Genomic DNA, 23,059 nt, shown 5'->3' on the forward strand with positions numbered 1-23,059 from the left:
ACAAGGATATTGAAGGTTTGTATTTTTTTACATATTCTTTTAAGGCACGATAAGGTGTATGGTTTCATGTTTTATAAATGAACCTGCCCCACACCTATCGTTTTCTTCCCATCTGTTTAACCTGGGATTTACATGGTAAGTGGTGTAAATGCACATTTCCTAGGGGAAGTGCAGTCCAATTATTTTCAAGTTTGGACTTTCGTAATATTTCAGTCATTTTTTTTATCCTACTACCGAGCAGTAAAGAATGTCTTTTCAAAGAATATTTGAGAAATAAAATGTAAACATTACTCTTGTGTCTGAAACACAACTCAAACAGCTGTCCAACATGATGTTTTTCTGATTGATTTTCTTTAGGTCTGAGGGCCATGTTGAAAAATTTGGAATGTTCAACATTGAATATACTGAAAGATTAATTTCAATATCACTGTGTGCCTATGGATAGATAGTCTCTTGAAAGTAGTGCTTTTGAAACCAAATATTTGTTGTAAGATTGTAGTTAGCATCAATTATCTTACCTAATCACTGATCAGAGATGTCAATTTTCATGCACAATAACATAAAAGTCATATAAGCAGATACTTTAGTTTTGTTATGACCATGATGACTTTTATGATTGTGTATAAAATATTTCAAGATTTTGTATGAATTGATGAGGGGAATTAATCCCAGTATGTCTTTAATTGAGTGGTTATTATCCCTAAATTCATGGCCTTGTAGTTTTCATTTCACATGCCCCATTGTTGTACAAAATTCATCCGATTTTTTTTAATTTATTACACAAAACAAAGCAATGCATTTATGAAGTTCTGTATTCCTGAAAATAGAAACTTATCAAAATTAATTTTAATCTTGAAAATTATCCTTTCTTTGGGTTCTTTTTTTAATGTATTTGATTGACCTGAAAATAATACCTCACTTTAGATAGAAATATATCTAAAGGATGATAACCTGAATGAAGGGTTTACCTAACCAGTTCACAGAATTTAGAAAGTCTGCTTTTAACAAAACAAAATTTACCTACTTGTATGCAATTTTAAAGGATTTTGGCAGTCTGCTTTGCGCTCAGTATGTCTGCTTTTACGAGATGCATACTGATATAAATTGTCATAAATGATTGTCATAGGTCATTTTAACGCTAATGTTAGTTTCATTCAATTCCAAACTGCTACCTACATGTATCAATTTGACAATTACAAAAAAATGTACCATAAGTCAAATGTTAAATATAAATTATTTTTGACTGACAGACAAAAAACTCCTTGCTAAACATTCTATAAACATGATTTAGAAGATTTACACAGTTCCTCAGTTCAATGCAATGTTCACAGATTGATACATTTTTTTGGAATGGATTTTGCTTTCTTTGCATATACTTGGTTGTACACCTGATTTTATCTGGCGTTCCCAACCCATAAGCATTTTTTTCTAAGAAAACACTAATTGAACATGTCTGATTTTGAAGAAAAAAATCTGAAATTTGTCAAGTAAATTAAACTTCCACTCTTTTGTGATATACAATGTACCAGCTGAAAATGACTTGCATATAAATTGTAGACAGGATTTTCTCGCTGTGTTGAAGACCCATTGGTGGCCGTCGGCTGTTTTCTGCTGTTTGGCCGGGTTGTTGTCTCTTTGACACATTCCCCATTTCCATTCTCAATTTTATTTAGTATCTTCCATCTTGACAAATTTTTACAAATTACTTTATATGAGAATAAAATAAATTAATTTGTCTACCTACCTACCTACATCTAAAATGATGGGTCAGAGATGGACAAACAAACATATTTTTATTATCGGAATAGAAATTAAAACATTTGTTGAAATCATTCTGCCTAAAAGATCAAATTTGTGAAAATGAATAGTTGCAATTCTATATTAACTGCAAAATTAGCGAAACAATCCATTGCCAAAAGTTCTGTTTTACAGTAACTACTTGATGTCTTTTTTGTTTTTATTTATTTTATTGTGTTGTTTGGTTGCTTATTCATTTACATGATTAATGTATACCATCAATCTCCTTCAAATTCATAATTTTAATGATATGGTTATAACAAAAAACTGAAACCTCTTCATTAATGCCATACCAAATGGCAATTTACAGATGAAATCTGTAAGAAATGTATACTTACGGACAAACTGTATTAATTTGCTCATGAGTAGGAAATCTTTCAAAATCCTCTGTCATCAAATCTCCCAGCATCTGAGTACATTTCATCAATTTAGGAGCAGTACATCCTAACAGAAATATAAAAAGTTATAAAGTTCTGTAAATGTGCATTAATGCATGAAAGCTTTTTTTCATAAGCTGCAAAACAAATCAAAACTTCATGTGAAATTAGCATACAACTGTAAATATTACATGCTTACTTAGGACTAACAATTAAAGTCATATGATATACCCTGCTTTGTACAGAAATAGACTGATACAAATTTCAAAGGTGGAACGGGGACCCAATTATTTCCCCCATTACTTCAATGCAATTTTATCCAAATTGAAGGGCAGATTTTTATTCCCTATATTAGACTGCAAAATTCCAGTTACTTTCTCAAACTAGTAGCCCCTCATGGTTTCTTGGAGAATTCTTAGAGGGTCATGACCAGCATTTAAAAGAGCAATACTGTTTTGAATATTAATAGGGTCATTTTATTAACTTCCTGGTTAAAATCGAAAATAAAATTTGGACCATTTACTCAGACAATCATCCACCCTATACATTTCAGAATCACTTAAAATTTAATAGAAGTTGAAAGTTTAATGAATACCCTTTAGATATACTACAATTTTAAGCATCTTTACATAATTTTCATCTTGGTACAATATCCCATTTTAAAAGATTTTGGATTTATTAATGGACTTCATTAGTGGGTACTGGACTGGTATCCTGTAACTGGGATCCTATTCCAGGAAAATATTACATGCTTACTTAGGACTAACAATCAAAGTCATATGATAAACCCTACTTTGTACAGAAATAGACTGATATAAATTTCAAAGGTGCTACCTATAGCTAACATAGGCAACAATCACAGAAAAACATGTAACCTTACCCAGAAACATTATTATTTTGATGGAACCGAAAGTTGCTTGAAGATCTAAGTCATAGCTTTAATAAAATCACTGATATGTTCGTGTCAACCATTTTCATAAATATACTCCAAGCTTCTAACTTAGTAACACTGTTTATTCTGCTTCACATGATTGATCAAAGAACATTTATGGAAGTGACTATAACAAATGCATTGCTAATTTAGTTACCATCCTTAACCCAGATCTAACCCCTTAAATGAAGTAGCAAATGCCGACTTAAAAAATCCTTAAGTTTAACTTGTAGTTGATAAGTTGTGTGTTTTACCATATCATTGTTGAGGTTGTTTACTATGGTTTAAGGATGTTAACTATGGTTTAAGGATGAACTATGGTTTAAGGCTGTTTATGGTTTAAGGATGTTTACTATGGTTTAAGGATGTTAACTATGGTCTAAGGATGTTTACTATGATTTAAGGATGTTAACTATGGTTTAAGGATGTACTATGGTTTAAGGATGTTTATTGTTTAAGGATGTTAACTATGGTTAAAGGATGTTAACTATGAGGATGTTAACTATGGTTTAAGGATGTTAACTATGGTTTAAGGATGCTTACTATGGTTTAAGGATGTTAACTTGTTAACTATGGTTTAAGGATGTTAACTATGGTTTGAGGATGTACTATGGTTTAAGAATGTTTATGGTTTAAGGATGTTTACTATGGTTTAAGGATGTTAACTATGGTTTAAGGATGTTAACTATGGTTTTAGGATGTACTATGGTTTAAGAATGTTTATGGTTTAAGGATATTTACTATGGTTTAAGAATGTATGGTTTAAGGATGTTAACTATTGTTTAAAGATGTTTACTATGGTTTAAGGATGTTAACTATGGTTAAAGGATGTTTATGGTTTAAGGGTGTGTATGGTTTAAGGATGTTTACTATGGTTTAAGGATGTTTACTATGAATAAGGATGTTAACTATGGTTTAAGGATGTTTACTATGGTTTAAGAATGTTAACTATGGTTTAAGGATGTTAACTATGATTAAAGGATTTACTATAGTTTAAGGATGTTTATGGTTTAGGGATGTTTACTATGGTTTAAGGATTTTAACTATGGTTGAAAAATATAACAATGGTTTAAGGAATTTACTATGGTTAAAGGCTGTTAAATATGGTTTAAGGATGTTAACTATGGTTTAAAAATGTTAACTATGATTTAAGGAGGTTTACAGCTGAAATTCAAAATAATGCCATTTAAATATTGTAAAACCTGTCTAAACTGAAATGTTAAAGAACAAAAGAACATTATAGGTTATCAGACACATTTTTAAAACTAGATATTCCAATGATGACCGTCTTCAAGTTTGGTTAAATTTGGCCTGGTAGTTTCAGAGTAGATGATCTTTGTAAAAGTTATTCCATAACGACGACAGATGACTACAACAGAAAAAGACGACAGACGCCAAGTGATGGAAAAAGCTCAAACTGGCCCTGTTAGCCAGGTGAGCTAATAAAATTCATATGCATAGTATATATTAATATATAGAATGTGTTACAAAAGGGAGATGAATCATTAAATTACAATATTTGAGGACAAATATTTTCTAAGATCAAAGAGAATTACAATAACAGATTTCATATTTTTCAATTGTACCAGTTACTAAATGAAATGAAAACATAACATCTCTGCTTTATAATTAACAATGTATCACTATTATAATAGACCCTGCCTGGTTTTTAGAAAAAAGATGCACATGTATAAAAAGGAATTAAATGCTGACATTCTTTGATACAAGAGACATATCAAATGCATACAGAAAACTTTATATTAATTAATGAGTCAAATTAAATGAAGGTGAAGGCCAAGGAACCCCTTTCAGACAGACATTTATACTTTACATTGATCCTTACTGAATATAGTTGACCTAATAGTTATAGGAGCTTAGAAACTGACATAAGTAAGAGGACTTAACACTAATTTTTGAACCATAAAAATGAATTTAGGTTGCCTCCGTCAGACAGTCATGTATATCACAAATTGATTTCATGAACTAAATCTCAGGTGTGAGCCTTTCATTGAAAGCCTGCTGTCTCCAAATCATTAAAGCAGAAGTGTATGTTTTGGTATGGGAAAAAAGAAAAATTATTCTGATCATAAGCTAATTTTCCAGGTGTACTAATTTAGAACCTGTAGGAAAATATGTGAAAGTTTGGTTGAAATTTGCTAAGCCTTTTTCAGGGAGTTGTAGATTAACAAACTGATATAAGGAGAAATAGTTAAGTCATTTAGATTAAAAACTTTAACAGCGAATGAACAACAATATGCCATGTAAAAGAATCTATAAGTGTTCGGATGAATTCTGTCAAGCTGTATAACGAAGTCGATTTAGGAATACAATAAGAATTTATTACTGAATAAAACTTAAAGAATGTTTCAACAGTTCTAATGTTGAATTGTTCGAAAGTTCACAAATTATCACACAGACACGTAATCGTATAGTGGTATATTTTTTGTCTTGATGAGTATGAATTCTGGTTGTGAATGAATTCCTGCCTACCAACAAGGGGATGGGAGACCTGGCAGAATCTCATTTTTTACTTCTTTCCAAGTCTATTATACTGTTGAATCTTCCTGGTCTGTACAAGGTTATCAATTTGCTGCAGGATACATGTATCAGCATAATTGAAGTAATACATGTACTAATGTTAAATATCATTGTACAAATGTATAACAAAATGTAAAGTCTATTAAAGAAGTACACATTTGTCTGTATGTAGTAATTAGAGTATTGTACGAATCCAAATTGTGTTACAGCTGTTTTTAACAAATGCACATTAACATAAAGTGTTAAGTGGAAACTCACACTACGACAACCAAAGAAGATAGAAGTGATCCCCTTAACTTGCCCCAGCTTTGCTGTTAGGCTACACAATAATTGACAGGCTACACAATAATTGACCTACTACACTTAATAACTGAAAAACCAGCCCTGACCTAAAGTTGCTAATATCATTTGACCTCTGGTGGATAGTTGTCTCATTGGCAATCATACCACATCTTCTTATTTTTATATGCATTTCACCTTGATTGTTGAACTTTGAAAATGTGGCAAAGGTCAGGTTTTAGTTGTTAGACAGACTATGCACACCTTACAAATATTCAAATATTCTATTGATGAATTGACCTATTTTTCTCGGAGGAACTGCACCATTTGCTAATATTTGATATTGATCATTGAACCTCCAATAAGGGGCCAAGGTCAGATGACTTCTGTCAGATGAACCATAAAAATGAGGTCAAGGTTTATAGGTAAACACACTTAGACAAACATGAACACCTTACAATAATTCTAGACCAAATCTGGTGGACCTATTACTAATAGTAATTTAGAATCTGATCTCAGAGTGAAATTTAACATTGATCATGGAACCCTGAAAAGGGATCAAGGCCAGATGACTTCTGGCAGACAGACATTCATGTATACACCTAAAGGTGCTTTTCTCAAACAGTTATAAAAGTATCCTTAATATTAGTTTTTATTTATCATTTCTAAATAAACTTGTAGGTATGTGGGTCACATATTTCTTAAAAATTCTAATTGACTTTCAAATCCAAAGAAATATTGAATTACAAAGCAAATATCTTCAAAATCAAAGGAAGTTTAATTTTATATATTGTAAAATGAAAATGCCAGTTTTTTTTAATGAACAGTTACATAACTCTTTATATATTTCAAACTTATTTCAATCTATAAAGAACCTAATTGATGGGACCTTGCATTCGGCATAAAATACTTTTGTACATAGTGTGCTCTCTGGTTGTACTTACCACCACACAATGTTTCGTATGATTCTATCAGCATCTCTGCATTTGTAACACTTTGGGAGTCTGGACATTGAGACTTTCCCTGTTCTACACAAGTTTTATATTTACTCGCTGCCCTGTAATGAAATTAAATAGAAGACTAATGGTAAGTAAATTTTTTGTTTTACTTATTGCAGTTTCAGCCTTTCAAGAGCACTTTTCTGTAAATAAATGTGACTTTTATATAAGGCTTTTACCAAACCAGAAAATTTTAATTATACAAGAAGTATGAAATCAAGAAATTATTCTACTGTCTACAGTCCTTGGATGGTGTAAACATCCCACTAACACCATACCCCCTGTGCCATTACACCATACACGTTACACCTTTGCACCATACACCTTACACATTACACCATAATGCAATTTAATTTCAAAGAAAGCGTGCGACTACAAAATTATTTATTTATTTAAAAAAAAACGAATTTTGATCACAATATTGTAAATTAATGTATAAAATTAAAAATCAGTTCTTATCAATATTTTGCATAGTTTTAAATGTCGTACACCATTCATTCACACCATTCCCGATCGCACGTTACACTATTACACCATTCCCCTTACACCATACACCATAGCACTATACACCTTCTACCATTGCACCATATGCCATACACCATTACACATTTTGGGAAGTTTACACCATCCAAGGGCTGTATATAATCTCTTCATTTGTCACATGTATAACTTGTCAGACACACATTTTGTAATTTCAGTAATTACTATGCATTGCAGAAACCCTGCAGTAGTAGTATCGTTATTTATTTGGTCCCCTTCTTTTAAGATTTTAATTTGTCCCATATAGATGTCTATTTAGATATAAGAAGATGTGGTATGAGTGCCAATGAGACAACTCTCCATCCAAGTCAAAATTTATAAAAGTAAGCCATTATAGGTCACAGTACGGTCTTCCACACGGAGCCTTGGCTCACATCGAACAGTAAGCTATAAAGGGCCCCAAATATTACTAGTGTAAAACCATTCAAACGGGAAAACCAACGGTCTAATCTATATAAAAAACGAGAAATATTGTTTATTATTAAATTGAAGTATCTGTTTCATTGATATAAGCACAACTTTTCCTTTTAACCAAATTATCTGAGATACAATACTTATTTGTTCTAAATCAATATATGCACAAAATATTTGCCATTGGATATTATATCAACGAGCAATCACTCATTTTTCATTTTATAGATTAACATTTTTTCTTTGACTTGGAACATATACGGTATGGAAACAATCAGACTATGAATATCAAAGTAAACATATCCCACAGAAGGAAATGCTGATGCAGAGAATATCATGTCAAAGTTTCTAAATCCCCAACGTACTGATATATGATTTACATCAAAATCAATAGTATACTAATTGTTCAATTGGCGTCCTGGGACATGACTGCATTTGAATCTATAACAATTGTGATACATGTAGTAACATACTATCTGTCTCATTTACGTTATTGGTAATACTGAATTCTGGAAAATCTAATGAAAGAATTAGTAAAAAATTATTGACAAGTCACAACTTGTATTAGAAGCATATGCTGTCAATAAAGGAAATTAATTTGGAGTAACACAGAATAACAGTGAGTATGTTAGAAATTAATGTTATTATTTTTAAAATGTTGTTCAATACAACTTTCAAATCCTTTGTTATTTTTAAAACACAATGTTTAATTTTGTAAACATAACTAAGAATACACTAAAAATGTATTTGCCACCGGAGATATCAGCTGTTATTTTGCCCAGATTATTAGCCTGACGTAATGGAGTTGTGCTTAAATCAATATACAGAATTTAAGTTAGAATTGCAGACAGAGAAAATCTATTTATATAGGAAATAAAAACATTTTCATCCAGTTAAATGAATTAAGATAACATCTGCATTTCTTTCAACACAAAAAAAATCATCAGCCTTCAAGGGTATTCCACATTTTCTTGCAACTAGGTAGGTCAGTTTAAATTCTATCAAGAGCTATTTAATAACCTGGCTGTTGTTTCAAATTAGAAGATGTCATTTATTTGTGAACTACTGAGACTATAGATTATATTCTTTATTTCCAAAATAAGATTCGCTAACTCAAAGGCGCAAGGGGTATAATACCTTGCAAGTTACAGCACATGGACTTGAGTGTGTAGGTAAAGGTTGTATATTTGGTTTGCTTGCTTGCTAGCTGAACCATGAAATAATAATTAGCTAGGTTACTACCTTCCTTTAGGCAGAGTCAATAGCAGAGAACCAATCAAAAGTACTGGCAGTATATAAACAGAGTGAAACCAGTTTGACAAGTCAGTTTAAAAATAGTTTTTCGATCTAAATTTAAAATCTAGTGTCAAGCATGTTTTAGGTCTGTTTGAATTGTCAATTTTTCATTTCAATCAATTACGTCTGTTCATTTATAACAAATTCAAAGATAATGATATCCTTATTATATATATAAAACAACAGAGTTCCAATGTCCCCCGCATTACACATATTTTATCTGTTCAAGGTCAATAACTCAAAAAAATGTTTTTTTGATTTTTAAAACTTTTTAAAATTATCTTAGAGAGTTGAAGACTTAAGAGCAATTTTTGATATATTTAATATTTCCAAGGGGCATAACTCATTAAAAATATTTGATCCGCAATTATTTTCGAAATTGTTTGTGACATTGCTGATATAAACTATTGATATGAATTTGATTAAAATCTGACAAAAATTGTATATGTGAGAACGCTTACAATGCAAATTTCCATATAATTAATATTTCTAAGGGGCATAACTCTTTAAAAAATAATTGATCAGCTATTAATTTTTAACTCGTCAGAGACATCGCTGATATAAACCTACAATATAAGTTTCATAAAAATCTGGCAAGATTTGTACACATGAGAGCACTAACAATGCAGTTTTCCATATTATTAATATTTCCAAGGGCATAACTCTTTAAAAAATTATTGATCAGCGCTGATTTTAAGAACTCGTCAGAGACATTGCTGATATAAACCTATGATATAAGTTTATAAAAATCTGGCTAGAATTGTACATGTGGGAGTGCTAACAAGACCGGACGGAGAAACAGACGGACGGACGGATGCCCCGTATTTCTATGTCTACTGCAACTCATTGTGCGGGCGACAATACACATATATTATAAGTATATGAAAGTTTTTTTGTTGAACAAATCGATTAAATTATTTTTAAACTGACTTGTAAAACTGGTTTCACTTTGTTTATACACTGTCCCTATTTTTCATTGGTTCTCTGTTTAACTATTGACTCCGCCTTAAGCAAGGTAGTACTTTTAATAGCTAATAATGATTTCATGGTTCAGCTAGCAAGCAAGCAAACCAAAGATACTACCTTTACCTACACACTCAAGTCCATATGCTGTAACCCCTGTAAAAATATGATACTGTCACTCACTATGTTAAAACTTTGTAGAATAAATAATTCTGGGTTGATTTTCATTTTTTATGCATCAGTCAACTTGTTTTAATAAGTTGTTTATGCCTAAAGGTCAACCAATGTTAAACTGTCTCGATAAACCATGTGATTGGTAAGTATCTGTGGTCAATTTAGGATGGTGGCATCGCAGATAGTCACAAATGGAAATTAACGAATAGCTTACTAATTATACAGTTTCTAGATCTTTTCTACAGCACTCCCCGGGTTATAAGTAAGTGCTAATAAATCGCTGTAGTTCCTGTCAATATAATACTTTCATGTTCTAACGACATGCACGATTAGGTTATCCTATATTTTATGGTATCTTTTTCATCATGTTATCTCAACCATGACATTTAGGTCATGTTGACCTATATGTACTCCTGCTCATTGTGAGACACATCATACAATATCATCATTAGCATCTAGAGTATACTCAAAAGTTAGCTGAAACTTTTTAATCCAGAACCTCGACAAACTAGATTCTTTATATTAGACTTAGTTCAAGCTACATTTTAAACATTTTACATTTTACAATTCTTACAGACTGGATTCTTTACATTTTTTAAAAACATACACTTTGTATCGTATTGAACAACAAGCTGTTTATAATTACTCACGCACAAAGCTCTGGTGTTACTTCAATAGGTTCACCTGAACTCTTTGGCTGATATTGCTGCATGCCCATGGCACAAACATCAACTGCACAAACTAATATAATAAAAAGGAATAGTAAAAGAACAGTATTCTAATATTCCCTGCCAATACACTTATGTTCGAGGGCAGTAATATTCCTTTGATCTTTCAAACCTTTTTATTAATATCCTAGAAGAAATGTAGGCAGGAGATGGCTAACAATATTACTTTCCATATAATTTCTATTTCCAAGGGGCATAACAAATAATAAAAATACTTGATCAACACTGATTATTGAACACTTCCAATGCTTTACTGATATAAATCTAAAATATATATTTCATAAAAATCCAACAACAAATATAGGCATCAGAGTGATTAAAATGGAATATGCATTGTAAACTACATTTTAAAGGGATATAATTGCATTAAAGGAAGTTGATTAGCACTAATTTTCAAACTCACCCAAGAATAACTGATATAAACCTTTGATTTCAAATATCTAAAATTCAGACAAGAAATGAAGCCTTAAGAGGGCTTAAAATGCAATTTCCCATAAAATTTTTTAAAGGGACACAAAAATAATTGATCAGCACTGATTTTCAAACTCCAACAAAACATAACTAATATAAACCCTGCAATATAAATTTCTTACCAATCCTGAAGACATGCAGGCTTGAGAGCACTAACAGTGCAATTTTGCAGACAAATTAAATTTATATATCAAAGGGGCATAACTCCTTTAAAAATAGTTAATCAACACTGTCTTTTAAGTTTATGCGAGCCATTGCTGATATGAACCTCTGATATAACAGTCCAAGCAATTACTGAAAACAGTAATATTACATTAAAATGTAATATTACACAAATCTGAAATATTACAGAAAACTGTAATACAGTTTTTATATTACTGAAAATTGTGATATTATGATATTACCAAATACTGTAATATTATTGAAACTTGCTATGTTATCAAAAAATGTAATATAGTACTCATTCCTCTTTATCTCATGAAATATAACTTTTTGAGAGCATTTGGGTATCAAATTACATAGCCTTTAAATAGTGCTGCAGGATTCATTTCATCATTTGCATTTGAGACAATGGAGGTACCAGAGAGGATAGAAAATGATGTGGAAATCTGTGAAAGTGAAGGGTAAGTAAACAACTTTCTTTTCTTTTTTTCAATTTATATAGTTTTTCCTAAAAATCTAGTAAGAATTGTACATGTGAGAGCTTGTCTCCAAATAAAATAAGCTGAAAAAGCTTAGCCCATGTTTTCGTATTGGAAAATTTGAAATTGGACTTTTAACCTATCATGGTCCAATATCCAAAATCTAAATACATGTTAAATTCAGCATAGCAAAGAACCCTAAGAATTCAATGTTTAAATGTTGATGAAATCAAACAAAATTTGATTGTGGACCCTTTGGACCTCAATATGGACCAATTTCAAAATGGCACCCAAAATCCAAAATTTAAATACACCATTAGATCAAGCATATCAAAGAACTCCATATTTCAATTTTTGTTGAAATCAAACGAAGTTTAATTTTGGACCCTTTGGACCTTAATGTGGAACAATTTGAAAGCAGGTCTCAAAACTAAAAATCTAAATACCTGATTTGATTCAGCATATTAAATAACCTAAGCCCCAATAATTCAATTTTTGATGAAATTTTTTATGTATAACTTATTTGTAAGTCTTGTCTTGCTGATCATTTTTGCATTTTAAAGTTTCTCTCTATCTATTATAGTTTTCAAACTAAAAGGCAAAAATGTTAAAAAATGATAAAATTCGTCATTTGTGGTCAATAAATCCTATAATAAGTCGTTTGACAGTTTTGACTTAAATAGAAAAAAAAAAGTAGAGCTCAACATCCTGAAGATATTTGCACATGTTAGAATATCTCTATATAAAGCGGTTTACAAAATAACAGGCAAAACTTGCATTTTACCCCTATGTTTTATTTTTAGCCATGCCGGCCATCTTTGTTGGAAGGCGGGATCTTCAGACAATTTTTTTAACTAGATACCCTAATGATGATTGTGGCTAAGTTTGGTTAAATTTGGCCCCGTCATTTCAGAGGAGAAGATTTTTGTAAAAGTTAACGACGATGACGAAGGACTACAACAATGAACGACAGACGTCACATGATGAGAAAATCTCACTTGGCCTTTTAGGCCAGGTGAGCTCAAACAGGGACCAAAATCTAAATGAACAATAAAATGTTTACAGATGGGTCTAGAGATTCACAGGGTAACACAAGCTGTGTATATGTTGTTCCAGAATTAAAGATTAAAAAAGGTTTTAAACTACCAAATCATATTTTTGACAGCCAAGGTTCCTCAAGATGACGTTCAACAAACCTATAGGGAGGCTGAGCTAAGTTTGCTGTTAAAATACAACCCAAGTTGAGCAAAATGTCATTTCTCTAAAATTTATCATTTATTGAGAATGACATATTAACAATATTAATAGTAGCAAATAAATGACAATGACATTAAGCAAAGGTGGGGTTTAGAAAATGCCATAAATCCCTATAGGGGATCCCAACCTGAGGACTCCCTGTCCAGAAATGGGGAAGACAAATATGACTTGTTCATCATTGTTAGGTATATAAAGATTGGGAAAATACCATTTCTGACAATCAAAATGCAGAGCAAGCCATGTTGACCTCTACGGTTTATATAGACGAAAATACATGTAAAAATAAAAACACATAGTTAATAATAGTCATTTTAATGTTCACTTAGAAATTCTAAAATATAAAAACAAAAACAGTATTTCACAAAACACAATGTATCGGACATGTTGAATGAAAAACAAATAAAATTGAGAATGGAAATGGGGAATGTGTCAAAGAGACAACAACCCGACCATAGAGCAGACAACAGCCGAAGGCCACCAATGGGTCTTCAATGCAGCGAGAAACTCCCGCACCCGGAGGCGTCCTTCAGCTGGCCACTTAACAAATATGTATACTAGTTCAGTGATAATGGACGTCATACTAAACTTCAAATTATACACAAGAAACTAAAATTAAAAATGATACAAGACTAACAAAGGCCAGAGATCTCAACCCTCCCCCTATACCTCTAGCTTCAATGCAGCGAGAAACTCCCACACCCGGAGGCGTCCTTCAGCTGGCTCCTAAACAAATGTATGGAAAGCCATGTTGACCTCTACCCAAATATACTTAAATGTACGAACAACTGTAGAGCAAAACATGTTGGCCTATACTGGTTAGGTAGTCTAGAATGTTTGACAAAATAATAACAAATATTTTCTACCAAGAGGGCAGCAGGTTATTTACCTACATACAAAAATTATCAAGTCTTATGTAAAGCTGAAAGGCATTAGACCTCCATCTATCCATGTTTTGAATCATAGATAAGGGCACTTCTCTAGCAGCTGCTGAAGTTGCAGCCCCAATTCTAAAACTGTGACCCTTATAAAGATTTGCATCCAAACCAGCAAATAATAATAAACTTTTCAAAGAGGAATAAAAGTAAAATGATGAAACAGGCTTTCCACACTGCAATCTAAATAGAGGACCTAGTTTATGATTTGACAACTGTAAATACTCCAATAGATCAGTAACAGGACAATATATATTTCCTTTAACCATAGGAATTGATAAATTCTTTTGTTGCATATTACTGTGTTTGTAATGTTTCAAAACAACTGCCATATGACTTGTATTATTGTCCACTTGTTCAAAACTCACATCTCATCACTAACAATTAAAATAGTATATTTTTTTATTATTTCAAAATGCCAAAGCAAAGAACAACAAGAGGCTGTCAGAGTGACAGTAAACCGGATTTCCTGCAGAGGTCGAACCCTGAACAGTTGAGCAAGTATGGACACTACATTTAAGCTTAAAACAGCTCTGAATTTGGATTGTGATTGAAAATTTGACACAGCATAGGTTTGTGACACAAAATGAATGTGATCAAAGACCTGACAAATTTGAAATTGGACATTTATCTATTATGGTCCAATATCCAAAATCTATGTACATTGTTAGATTCAGCATTTCGAAGAACCCCAAGAATTTACCAAAGAAAAAAATAAAAAAAAAAAAAATTTCATTTATTATTCATACAATGTCTTTTAAAAATCTTTTAAAAAAATGAGTTATTTCCCTTTGAACAGAATAGAGTAATTAATAAGAATTTTATCAAAAATTGAATTCTTGGGAAAGGGCTATAACTCAACAACGAGAAAAGCTAAAATCGTGAAAATTGAACTTGACCTTTATTTAGTCACAGCAAACCAAATATCTAAATTTGAAAAAATTTCGTCAAAGCGTTTTCATGTTAATGAACGGACACTGTTTGGGAGCTGCCCGCCCTCCGTACATCCCCAAATCAATAACCGATTTTTCTTTCGAAAATCCGGTTAAAAAGGAAAGCTGCTCCCAGAAATTTGAGTGAGGCAACAATTGGGGATGTTTTTGAGGTGGAGACTACTGCTTTGCCAACATGAAAGAGGCCGTGAGTTTTCAAACAATAATCTTCAAAACAGTCCTTCCGCAAATGACATTTCTGAAGCATTGTTTGCAAAGTTGCACAATTCCGGCATTCAACTAGTAAAGACCATTAAAGTGATGCCGACTAGCGAAATTTTAAACATACTGCATCCTTCTTCCCAAGCACAGCACAGTCTTATTTATGTCAGAATTAATGGCAATTTATTCAAATCTATAATGGCTAGAAGATTTTAGACCTATTAAAACAGTCATTTTTGTAGATTCTTTGTCGTCTCTTCAAGCCATCAAAACATCTATTTTTAAAGTAAAGAATCAAATTTTATCTGATATTCATTTAATTTTGACCTCTCTTAAAATAAGCATATCAGACTTACAAGCCAAAATGGCACTAAATTTTGATACCTGAATAGATTTTTTTATCTCATTATAAAGAGGACATTAAAACTGTTTGCAAAAAATTTCTAAAAAATTCATGGCAAAAAGATTGGGAAGCAAACAAAGATCGAGATTAATTAAAATCATTTATAAAGTTAATTTTCAAATTACTATTCCCAAATTATCAAGGGACAAAGAAAGATTACTTTTTAAACTGAGAACAAGATAAAGTGGACTCAATAACCATCTAAATAGAATTGGAGTACTTGCTTCTAATCTTTGCACAAACTGCAATCAGATTGAAAATGTAGAACATCATATGTTAAAGTGTAAATTGTTTAATTTAGAAGGGGAAATTTTATTTTAAAAACTAAGAAAATTTTAAATGTTACCGATGGTACACTTTAAAATTTATTAAAGGATATAATTATGTTCCTATTTTGGAATATATTTTGAGTATACAAAGGCTAACTTATGCCAACAATACGTAACAGTACTGTAAAATACTAAGTGTTTTGCATTTTTACGGTTTATCATTTTTATTTCATCTAAATCATAAGGGGTAATTCTATGCTAGGAAGAATTTATTTTCTGTTCCTGAAAAAAACCATTCTTATAAAAAAACCCAGCAGAAGTTTGATTTTTAATTATACGTCAGTTACATCAGACGTCAATATAGAAAATAATGTTCCTTCCACTTGAGATTGTGAAACATCTAGTTTTAGATATGTTCCCTATGGTCATGTCCTTACAGGAGACCTCAACATCGTCGAAGACCGTGAGGTCATAACTTTTCTTAAGAAAGGACCGAAATATCGTCCTCTATCTAAAATAGATTGGAAACAGTGTCGTCAGGTCATTAAAGAAGCTCTGTCTGTCTACTGTAAAAATTGGTGTAAACGTGAAAAATCTGATAAAAAATCTCCAGACAGTTATTTGAATAAAATTATGAATACTGTTAATATTCGTATATCTCATTTTGAAAAAAATTCTGAAATTAGTAATAGGGTCCATGATATTCCCATTTCCAGAATAAAAAATAAACTCCAAGTATTCGCAAAGCGGTTTGTGTTCGTACCGGCAGACAAAGCAGCAAATAATGTTGTGTTGGTGTGACGCATATACTACACGGAAGTTCTCCAAAACGAAATTACAAATTCATCTACATTCAGGTCCGTACGCTCCACAGAGAGTCAAATTGTAAACAAGCATATCACTGCCACTACCCAGCTTAAAGCCTCTTCCGAACATTTGAAAGTCCCTACTATGTACTGGTTACCTAAATTGCACAAAAAAACATTTAAATTCCGTTTCATCTCCGCATCTAGTAAGTGTTCTACTACCAATCTATCAGTGCTTCTAACTACCTCCCTTACTACTATCAAAGAACTTGTTATTAACTTTTGTAATAAAGCTTATGAAAATAATGGTATTAATTATTTTTGCAGTGTTAAAAATTCTGACAAAACTCAGTAAAGACACGTCATTGTTACATTTGGTTGATACATTCAACAATACCTTCCGTTATCTAGATGATATTTTTTCGTTAAATAATCCAGAGTTCTCTAAATATACTACCGAAATTTACCCAATAGAACTTACTTTAACTATATCTAACATAAACAGCAGTAGTTGTCCTTTTCTGGATTTGGACATTTCAATCTCTAAAGGAAAACTTCATACGAAAATTTACGACAAAAGAGACGATTTTTCATTCCCTATTGTTAATTTTCCTTTTTTAGACGGCGATGTTCCTTTGGCTCCATCATACGGTGCTTATATATCCCAACTCGTTCGTTATGCCCGTGTGTGTAGTGATGTCATAGATTTTAACGAACGTAATCAATGCATCACTGGTAAATTATTAAGTCAGGGATTTCGTTACCATAAATTACGTAAAACTTTTCCTAAGTTCTTTCATAGATACAAAGATTTGATTAGTAAATTTGGCTGTACCTGTAGAAAACTGATTAAAAACAGTATTTCACATCCTAAATTTTACGGTAAAATTGTACTTAAAGCGCGGAAATCACTATGTGATCCGTGAAAACTCATCGAACCTTTAAACAAACTTATTAGTAAAGGTTATCTTACCAATGTTGTAATTAGATCTTTGAATATAGTTTACATTGGCACTAATATCGATTTTGTCATCAGCAAAATAGAACATAACTAAATTTGTATTCTTTTCAAACGGGATGTATAAAGACACACCCACGTTCATTTTGATCTATAAAGAGGTTAAACTCCTAACTATCCTACTGTCTGTCGATACATTTATTTTTGGCATTGCACTAGTCATGTCTTCTTTGACTGTCCATGACGTTAAAATACTAAATCCCTGGGATGTGTTTTAGTTGATTTTAGTCTCTGATGCATGATTTTTTTTATTATTAATTGTTTTGGCTTTTAACTAGCTGTCAGTAACTGCGAGTACTCTCAAATCGTACTTTCTTATTTATTTGACCTGTTGATACTAATTGTAATGCTTTTTTGTTATCTAATGTTATTCAGGGTTATATCTGGTCTATATACCAGCTTTGATAAGTGTTTGGTATTACTATAAATTTTCACTTCGTACTATGAACATCAAAATTATTTATTTTGTAAAAATATTTCCTTTCTCTATTGGAACTGTACACGTATACCTAACAACAAAATCATTTTCATTTACCTGTGTTTAAAGTTATTGCAAATGGCTGATATTTTTGTTCGAGCATATTGTTTTTTTCTTAAATTGTTTAACATTTCATACCGATATAACATGTTACTTTTATTATTCTTCCCTTAGTTTATTTATTTTGTATTTACATTGTATCATAGGTCAAATTTATTTGTTCAGTGTATGTTCACTGGTGTTAATATGTCCTTTGATTGAGTTAAGCTATTTCAGTTGATATTTTATAGTGTGTCTTTCTATGTTGTGATGTTACACTATTGTTTCAGAAAAAGGGTGAAGGTTTGGTACCATTAAAACGTTTAAACCCGCTGCATTTGTTTGCACCTGTCCTAAGTCAGGAATCTGATGTTCAGTAGTTGTCGTTTGTTGATATGGTTCATAAGTGGTTCTCGTTTCTCGTTTTTTATATAGATTAGACCGTTGGTTTTCCCGTTTGAATGGTTTTACACTAGTAATTTTTCGGGCCCTTTATAGCTTACTGTTCGGTGTGAGCCAAGGCTCCGTGTTGAAGACCGTACTGTGACTTATAATGGTTTACTTTTATAAATTTTGACTTGGATGGAGAGTTGTCTCATTGGCACTCATACCACATTTTCTTATATCTATATAGACACATTTGCACACAGATAACATATACTTGAATTAAAATGTACATTATAACGAGCATTCTGTGAGTAATGCATGGCAATACATAGTCCCCTACCGGTTACAAATTCATTGTAATGGAACGAAATTCTAACTTTTCCCTTTGAACAGAAATCTACTAATTAATAAGTATTTCATCAAAAATTTAATTCTAGGGAAAGGGCTTTATCTGAACAAAGAGAAAAGCTCAAATCGTGAAAATTGAACTTGACCTGTAACTTGTCATGATAAATCAATAAACCAAATATCAAATCAATATCTTCAAGCACGAAGAAAAAAAGTCTGGAAAACTGATTTGCCGGACTGACAGATGGACAGACAGACAGACGGATGGAATGCAAACCTAAAGTCCCCTTCGACTTCGTCGGTAGGGGACTAAAAAGGAAAGACAGCATCGTCACGACGCAACAAATGACATTGAAAAAAAAACTTTATTTTTTTTACGCCAAATGTGATGCTATCAGACATTTCTGGGGAGTTATTGTCCTGAAACAAGACAAGTGCTTCCTTATGGCCTTTGAGCCCCTAATTCCTTAACAGTTAGGACAATAACCCCAAAATTATCCCAACATTGCTTTTGTGGTATGGAACCTTGTGGTACAATTTCATAGAGATCCATTCACTTATACTCAAGTTATTGTCTGGAAACCAAATGTCTTCAGTTGACAACAACGATGACGACAACCCCATACCATTATATGGCTGCAAATATTTTGCGGTTGTATTAAAATTGCCTTAAATCTAAGGGTAACAGTTCTGAAACTCTAGAATGACAAAGCCAAAAATAAAAAAAAATCTAAAGGGAGTTGTTAATTCTAATATGTTAACTTTATATGAGAACTGAATAAAGCCAATTTGAGTTATCATACAAAGTGTTTATGGATGGACGGCCTACAGGTATACTATAAAAGATCCAGTCTTTGACCGGCGTATAAAAACCAGATGATAAATCAATTATTAAAAAATCTTATAATTATGAATCTTTTAAATATAAATATAAATAATCACAATAGCACTGAATGAATAATTACCATTTGGAATGTTTGGTAGGTAACCACCACTGCACATCTGCTCTAAAGGTGCTATGGCAGCCAGTGTTGGATCCCCAGCGCAAGCATCTTTATGTGGTGCTATACATTTCTTGATGTTCTCATATGCTCTATGAATAAAAGTTTTAGATGAAAATAAGAAGTTTCACAAGAAGCAGCTGTTTTTATTTATAGCAGTTGCATACCTGTCAACTGACCCGTATCCTGCGGGTGATACCCGTAAATTTCACCTCTCACCCTGGATTTTTTAAATACCCGCTAGGTCGTTAAATAACCTGTGAATTCGGAAAATGACAGGTTTTCTCCTGATTCTTGAACCTTAAGACTGCATGATTTCATAAGTGATTTTCCTTTGAAATACTGGCAAATTCTTAATTCTTCCTTGACAGGAAGTTCAACTAGCTGTGTTAACTGTCAAATTAAGTGACCCATTAATGCATGGCTTCACTTGACGGCTTTGGTGTCAAACACACTGTTAATTAACAACAATTACCTTAGCTTAAGGTCATAAATATTTTTTGTATTTCATAGTTGTTTGACAAAAAAAAATGAGTAACTCCCCCTTTTTTTGCCACCTTTCACAATATACTCCTTAAATTTATGTTTTATTTGTCAAAAGATTAAAACTATGGCAAATTGAATGCAAATACATATCATTATTTTCTATTATTTTACTACCTTAGAACAATCAAAAAGTTAAATAATTTTGAAAATTATCTTTTTCATCTCTACTTTCTTTAAAGGGGCATTAGCTGTTCACCGATTTGACTCAAATTCTCATATTCGACTTATAACATACTAAAACATATATCCAAATTTTAAAAAGTCTAAAATAAACAATTTATGCATGAACACGATAATATGTATCAGCATTTCGTGTGTAATTTAGTCTAGATGCCATCTAATTAACCATCGAGGTGACCTCCGAACGCTGCCGACGGTCATTTAACCCGATATAAACATAAATATAGATATAATAAAATGCCTTGCTGAGCGCAGCCTGATACGACCGCAGAGGTCGAACCCTGAACAGTTGGGGCAAATTTGGACACAATATTCAAGCTTGATACCATGAGAATTTGGTTTGTGATCAAATTTTTGACATAATATAGGTTTCTGACACAAAATAAATGTGGTCAAAGATCTTCCAAATCTAATGTGCAATACTGTGCAATTGAAGATTTCTTCTTGAAACTTTTCAAAAACTAGAAATTCGAAAAATTTGAGGAAAATAATATGAACCCCTTAAAAAAAATTGGAACCCCCCAAACTTTTCGAATCCCCCTTGGAGCATTAACCATCAAACACAATACCAGTCTTTCCTTTGTAGTATGGAACCATTGTAAGGGAGGTAACTCTAATGCAAAAAAAAACCCAAACAAAGAATAATCAATTATGAGTATAAAAATGTATTACCACTGAACCCTTTGATATACACTATTATAATAATATATGTATTTAAATCACAGTATTTGATGTTTCTAGAAACAGCTAAAATATATTTCATACTAGAACTAGCAAACAAATAGCAAAAAATACCAACATAAAGAAACAAAGTTAAAATAATTGTCCATTAACCAGGAAACCCTTGTTTTTCCCCTTTTTTGTCCCTAATTCCTAAACAGATTGAGCCATAACCCCCCAAAACCAATCCTAAACATCCTTTTTTGGTGAGGAAACTTGTGGTACAATTTCAGACAATTCTTGAACTGTTCCACAAGTTATTGTCTGGACACTAGAAAAATGCTTATTTGGGCCCCTTTTTGACACCTAATTCCTAAACCATAGGGACCATAACCCCCAAACCTTCCTTCTGTGGTTTCAAACCTTGTGTTTAAATTTCGTAGATTTATATTTACTTATACTAAAGTTATTGGCAAATTTCTAATTATACTAAAGTTATTGGCAAATTTCCAATGGAGTTTATTGTACTTAAGTTATTGGCAAATTTCCAATGGAGTTTATTAATACTAAAGTTATTGGCAAATTTCCAATATACATAATTTAAAAGCAGTGTAAGTGAGGTAATTCAAATGTGTTTGAATTACCTCCCTTATACTGCTTTTAAATTATGTTTTGTACTTAAGTAATTGTCCATTAACCTGGAAACCCTTGTTTTCCCCCCTTTTTTGCCCCTTATTCCTTAACTGTTTAAGCCATAACCCCCCAAAGCAAATTCTCACCATCCTTTTGTGGTATGGAAACTTGTGGTATAATTTCAGAGAGATCCATACACCATTCCACAAGTTATTGTCTGGAAACTAGAAAAATGCTTATTTGGGCCCTTTTTTGGCCCCTACTTTCTAAAATGTTGGGACCAAAACTCCCAAAATCAATCCCAACCTTCCTTTTGTGGTCATAAACCTTGTGTTTAAATTTCATAGATTTCTATTCACTTATACTTAAGTTATTGTTCGGAAACCAAATGTCTTCTTCTTCTTCTGACGACGACGACAACGACAACGACGTGATACCAATATACGACCGCAAAAATTTTGCGGTGGTATAAAAAGATAGCAAACTCGTGCAATTGGATTTTTCTAGGTCTGTTTGATTTCATATTATAGGTTAAACAAATATATTCATCATCGTTTTTACCTGTATATGAAAGAGTTTTTGTGGATCGAATCAGTCAACCAAATGGTTTACCCTTCTGTCACTTCCAGTGTTGACATTCTTTTCCTTTTAATAGTTGAACAAGCCTAGTTCATGCGTAACCCATCTCTAGCTAAGGGGTTAAATTGCAGGTCACATGAATACGGATCAAATGAGGTCTAATTATTTCCTTGCAAATGAATAATTCATCAGCGATGTTTCTTAGCTTATTTTGACAAAATTGAA

The 23,059-nt window shown here is 32.0% G+C and overlaps 1 protein-coding gene across 4 annotated transcripts in view; it reads right to left on the reverse strand.

Annotated features, from left to right (window-relative positions):
• Positions 1–23,059, reverse strand: part of LOC127735488 (uncharacterized) — a 121,217-nt gene that overhangs the window by 19,889 nt on the left and 78,269 nt on the right. For all 4 annotated transcript variants that reach the window (XM_052245668.1, XM_052245667.1, XM_052245666.1 and 1 more), the window contains exons 3-6: positions 20,201–20,328; positions 10,955–11,045; positions 6,867–6,979; positions 2,136–2,241 (exon numbers count right to left, since the gene is read on the reverse strand). In XM_052245668.1, coding sequence (XP_052101628.1) covers positions 2,136–2,241; positions 6,867–6,979; positions 10,955–11,045; positions 20,201–20,328 — 438 coding nt within the window. The remainder of the gene's footprint in view (positions 1–2,135; positions 2,242–6,866; positions 6,980–10,954; positions 11,046–20,200; positions 20,329–23,059) is intronic.

The sequence above is a fragment of the Mytilus californianus genome, unplaced genomic scaffold (genome assembly GCF_021869535.1).
Source record: "Mytilus californianus isolate M0D057914Y unplaced genomic scaffold, xbMytCali1.0.p SCAF_3, whole genome shotgun sequence".
NCBI lineage: Eukaryota > Metazoa > Mollusca > Bivalvia > Mytilida > Mytilidae > Mytilus > Mytilus californianus.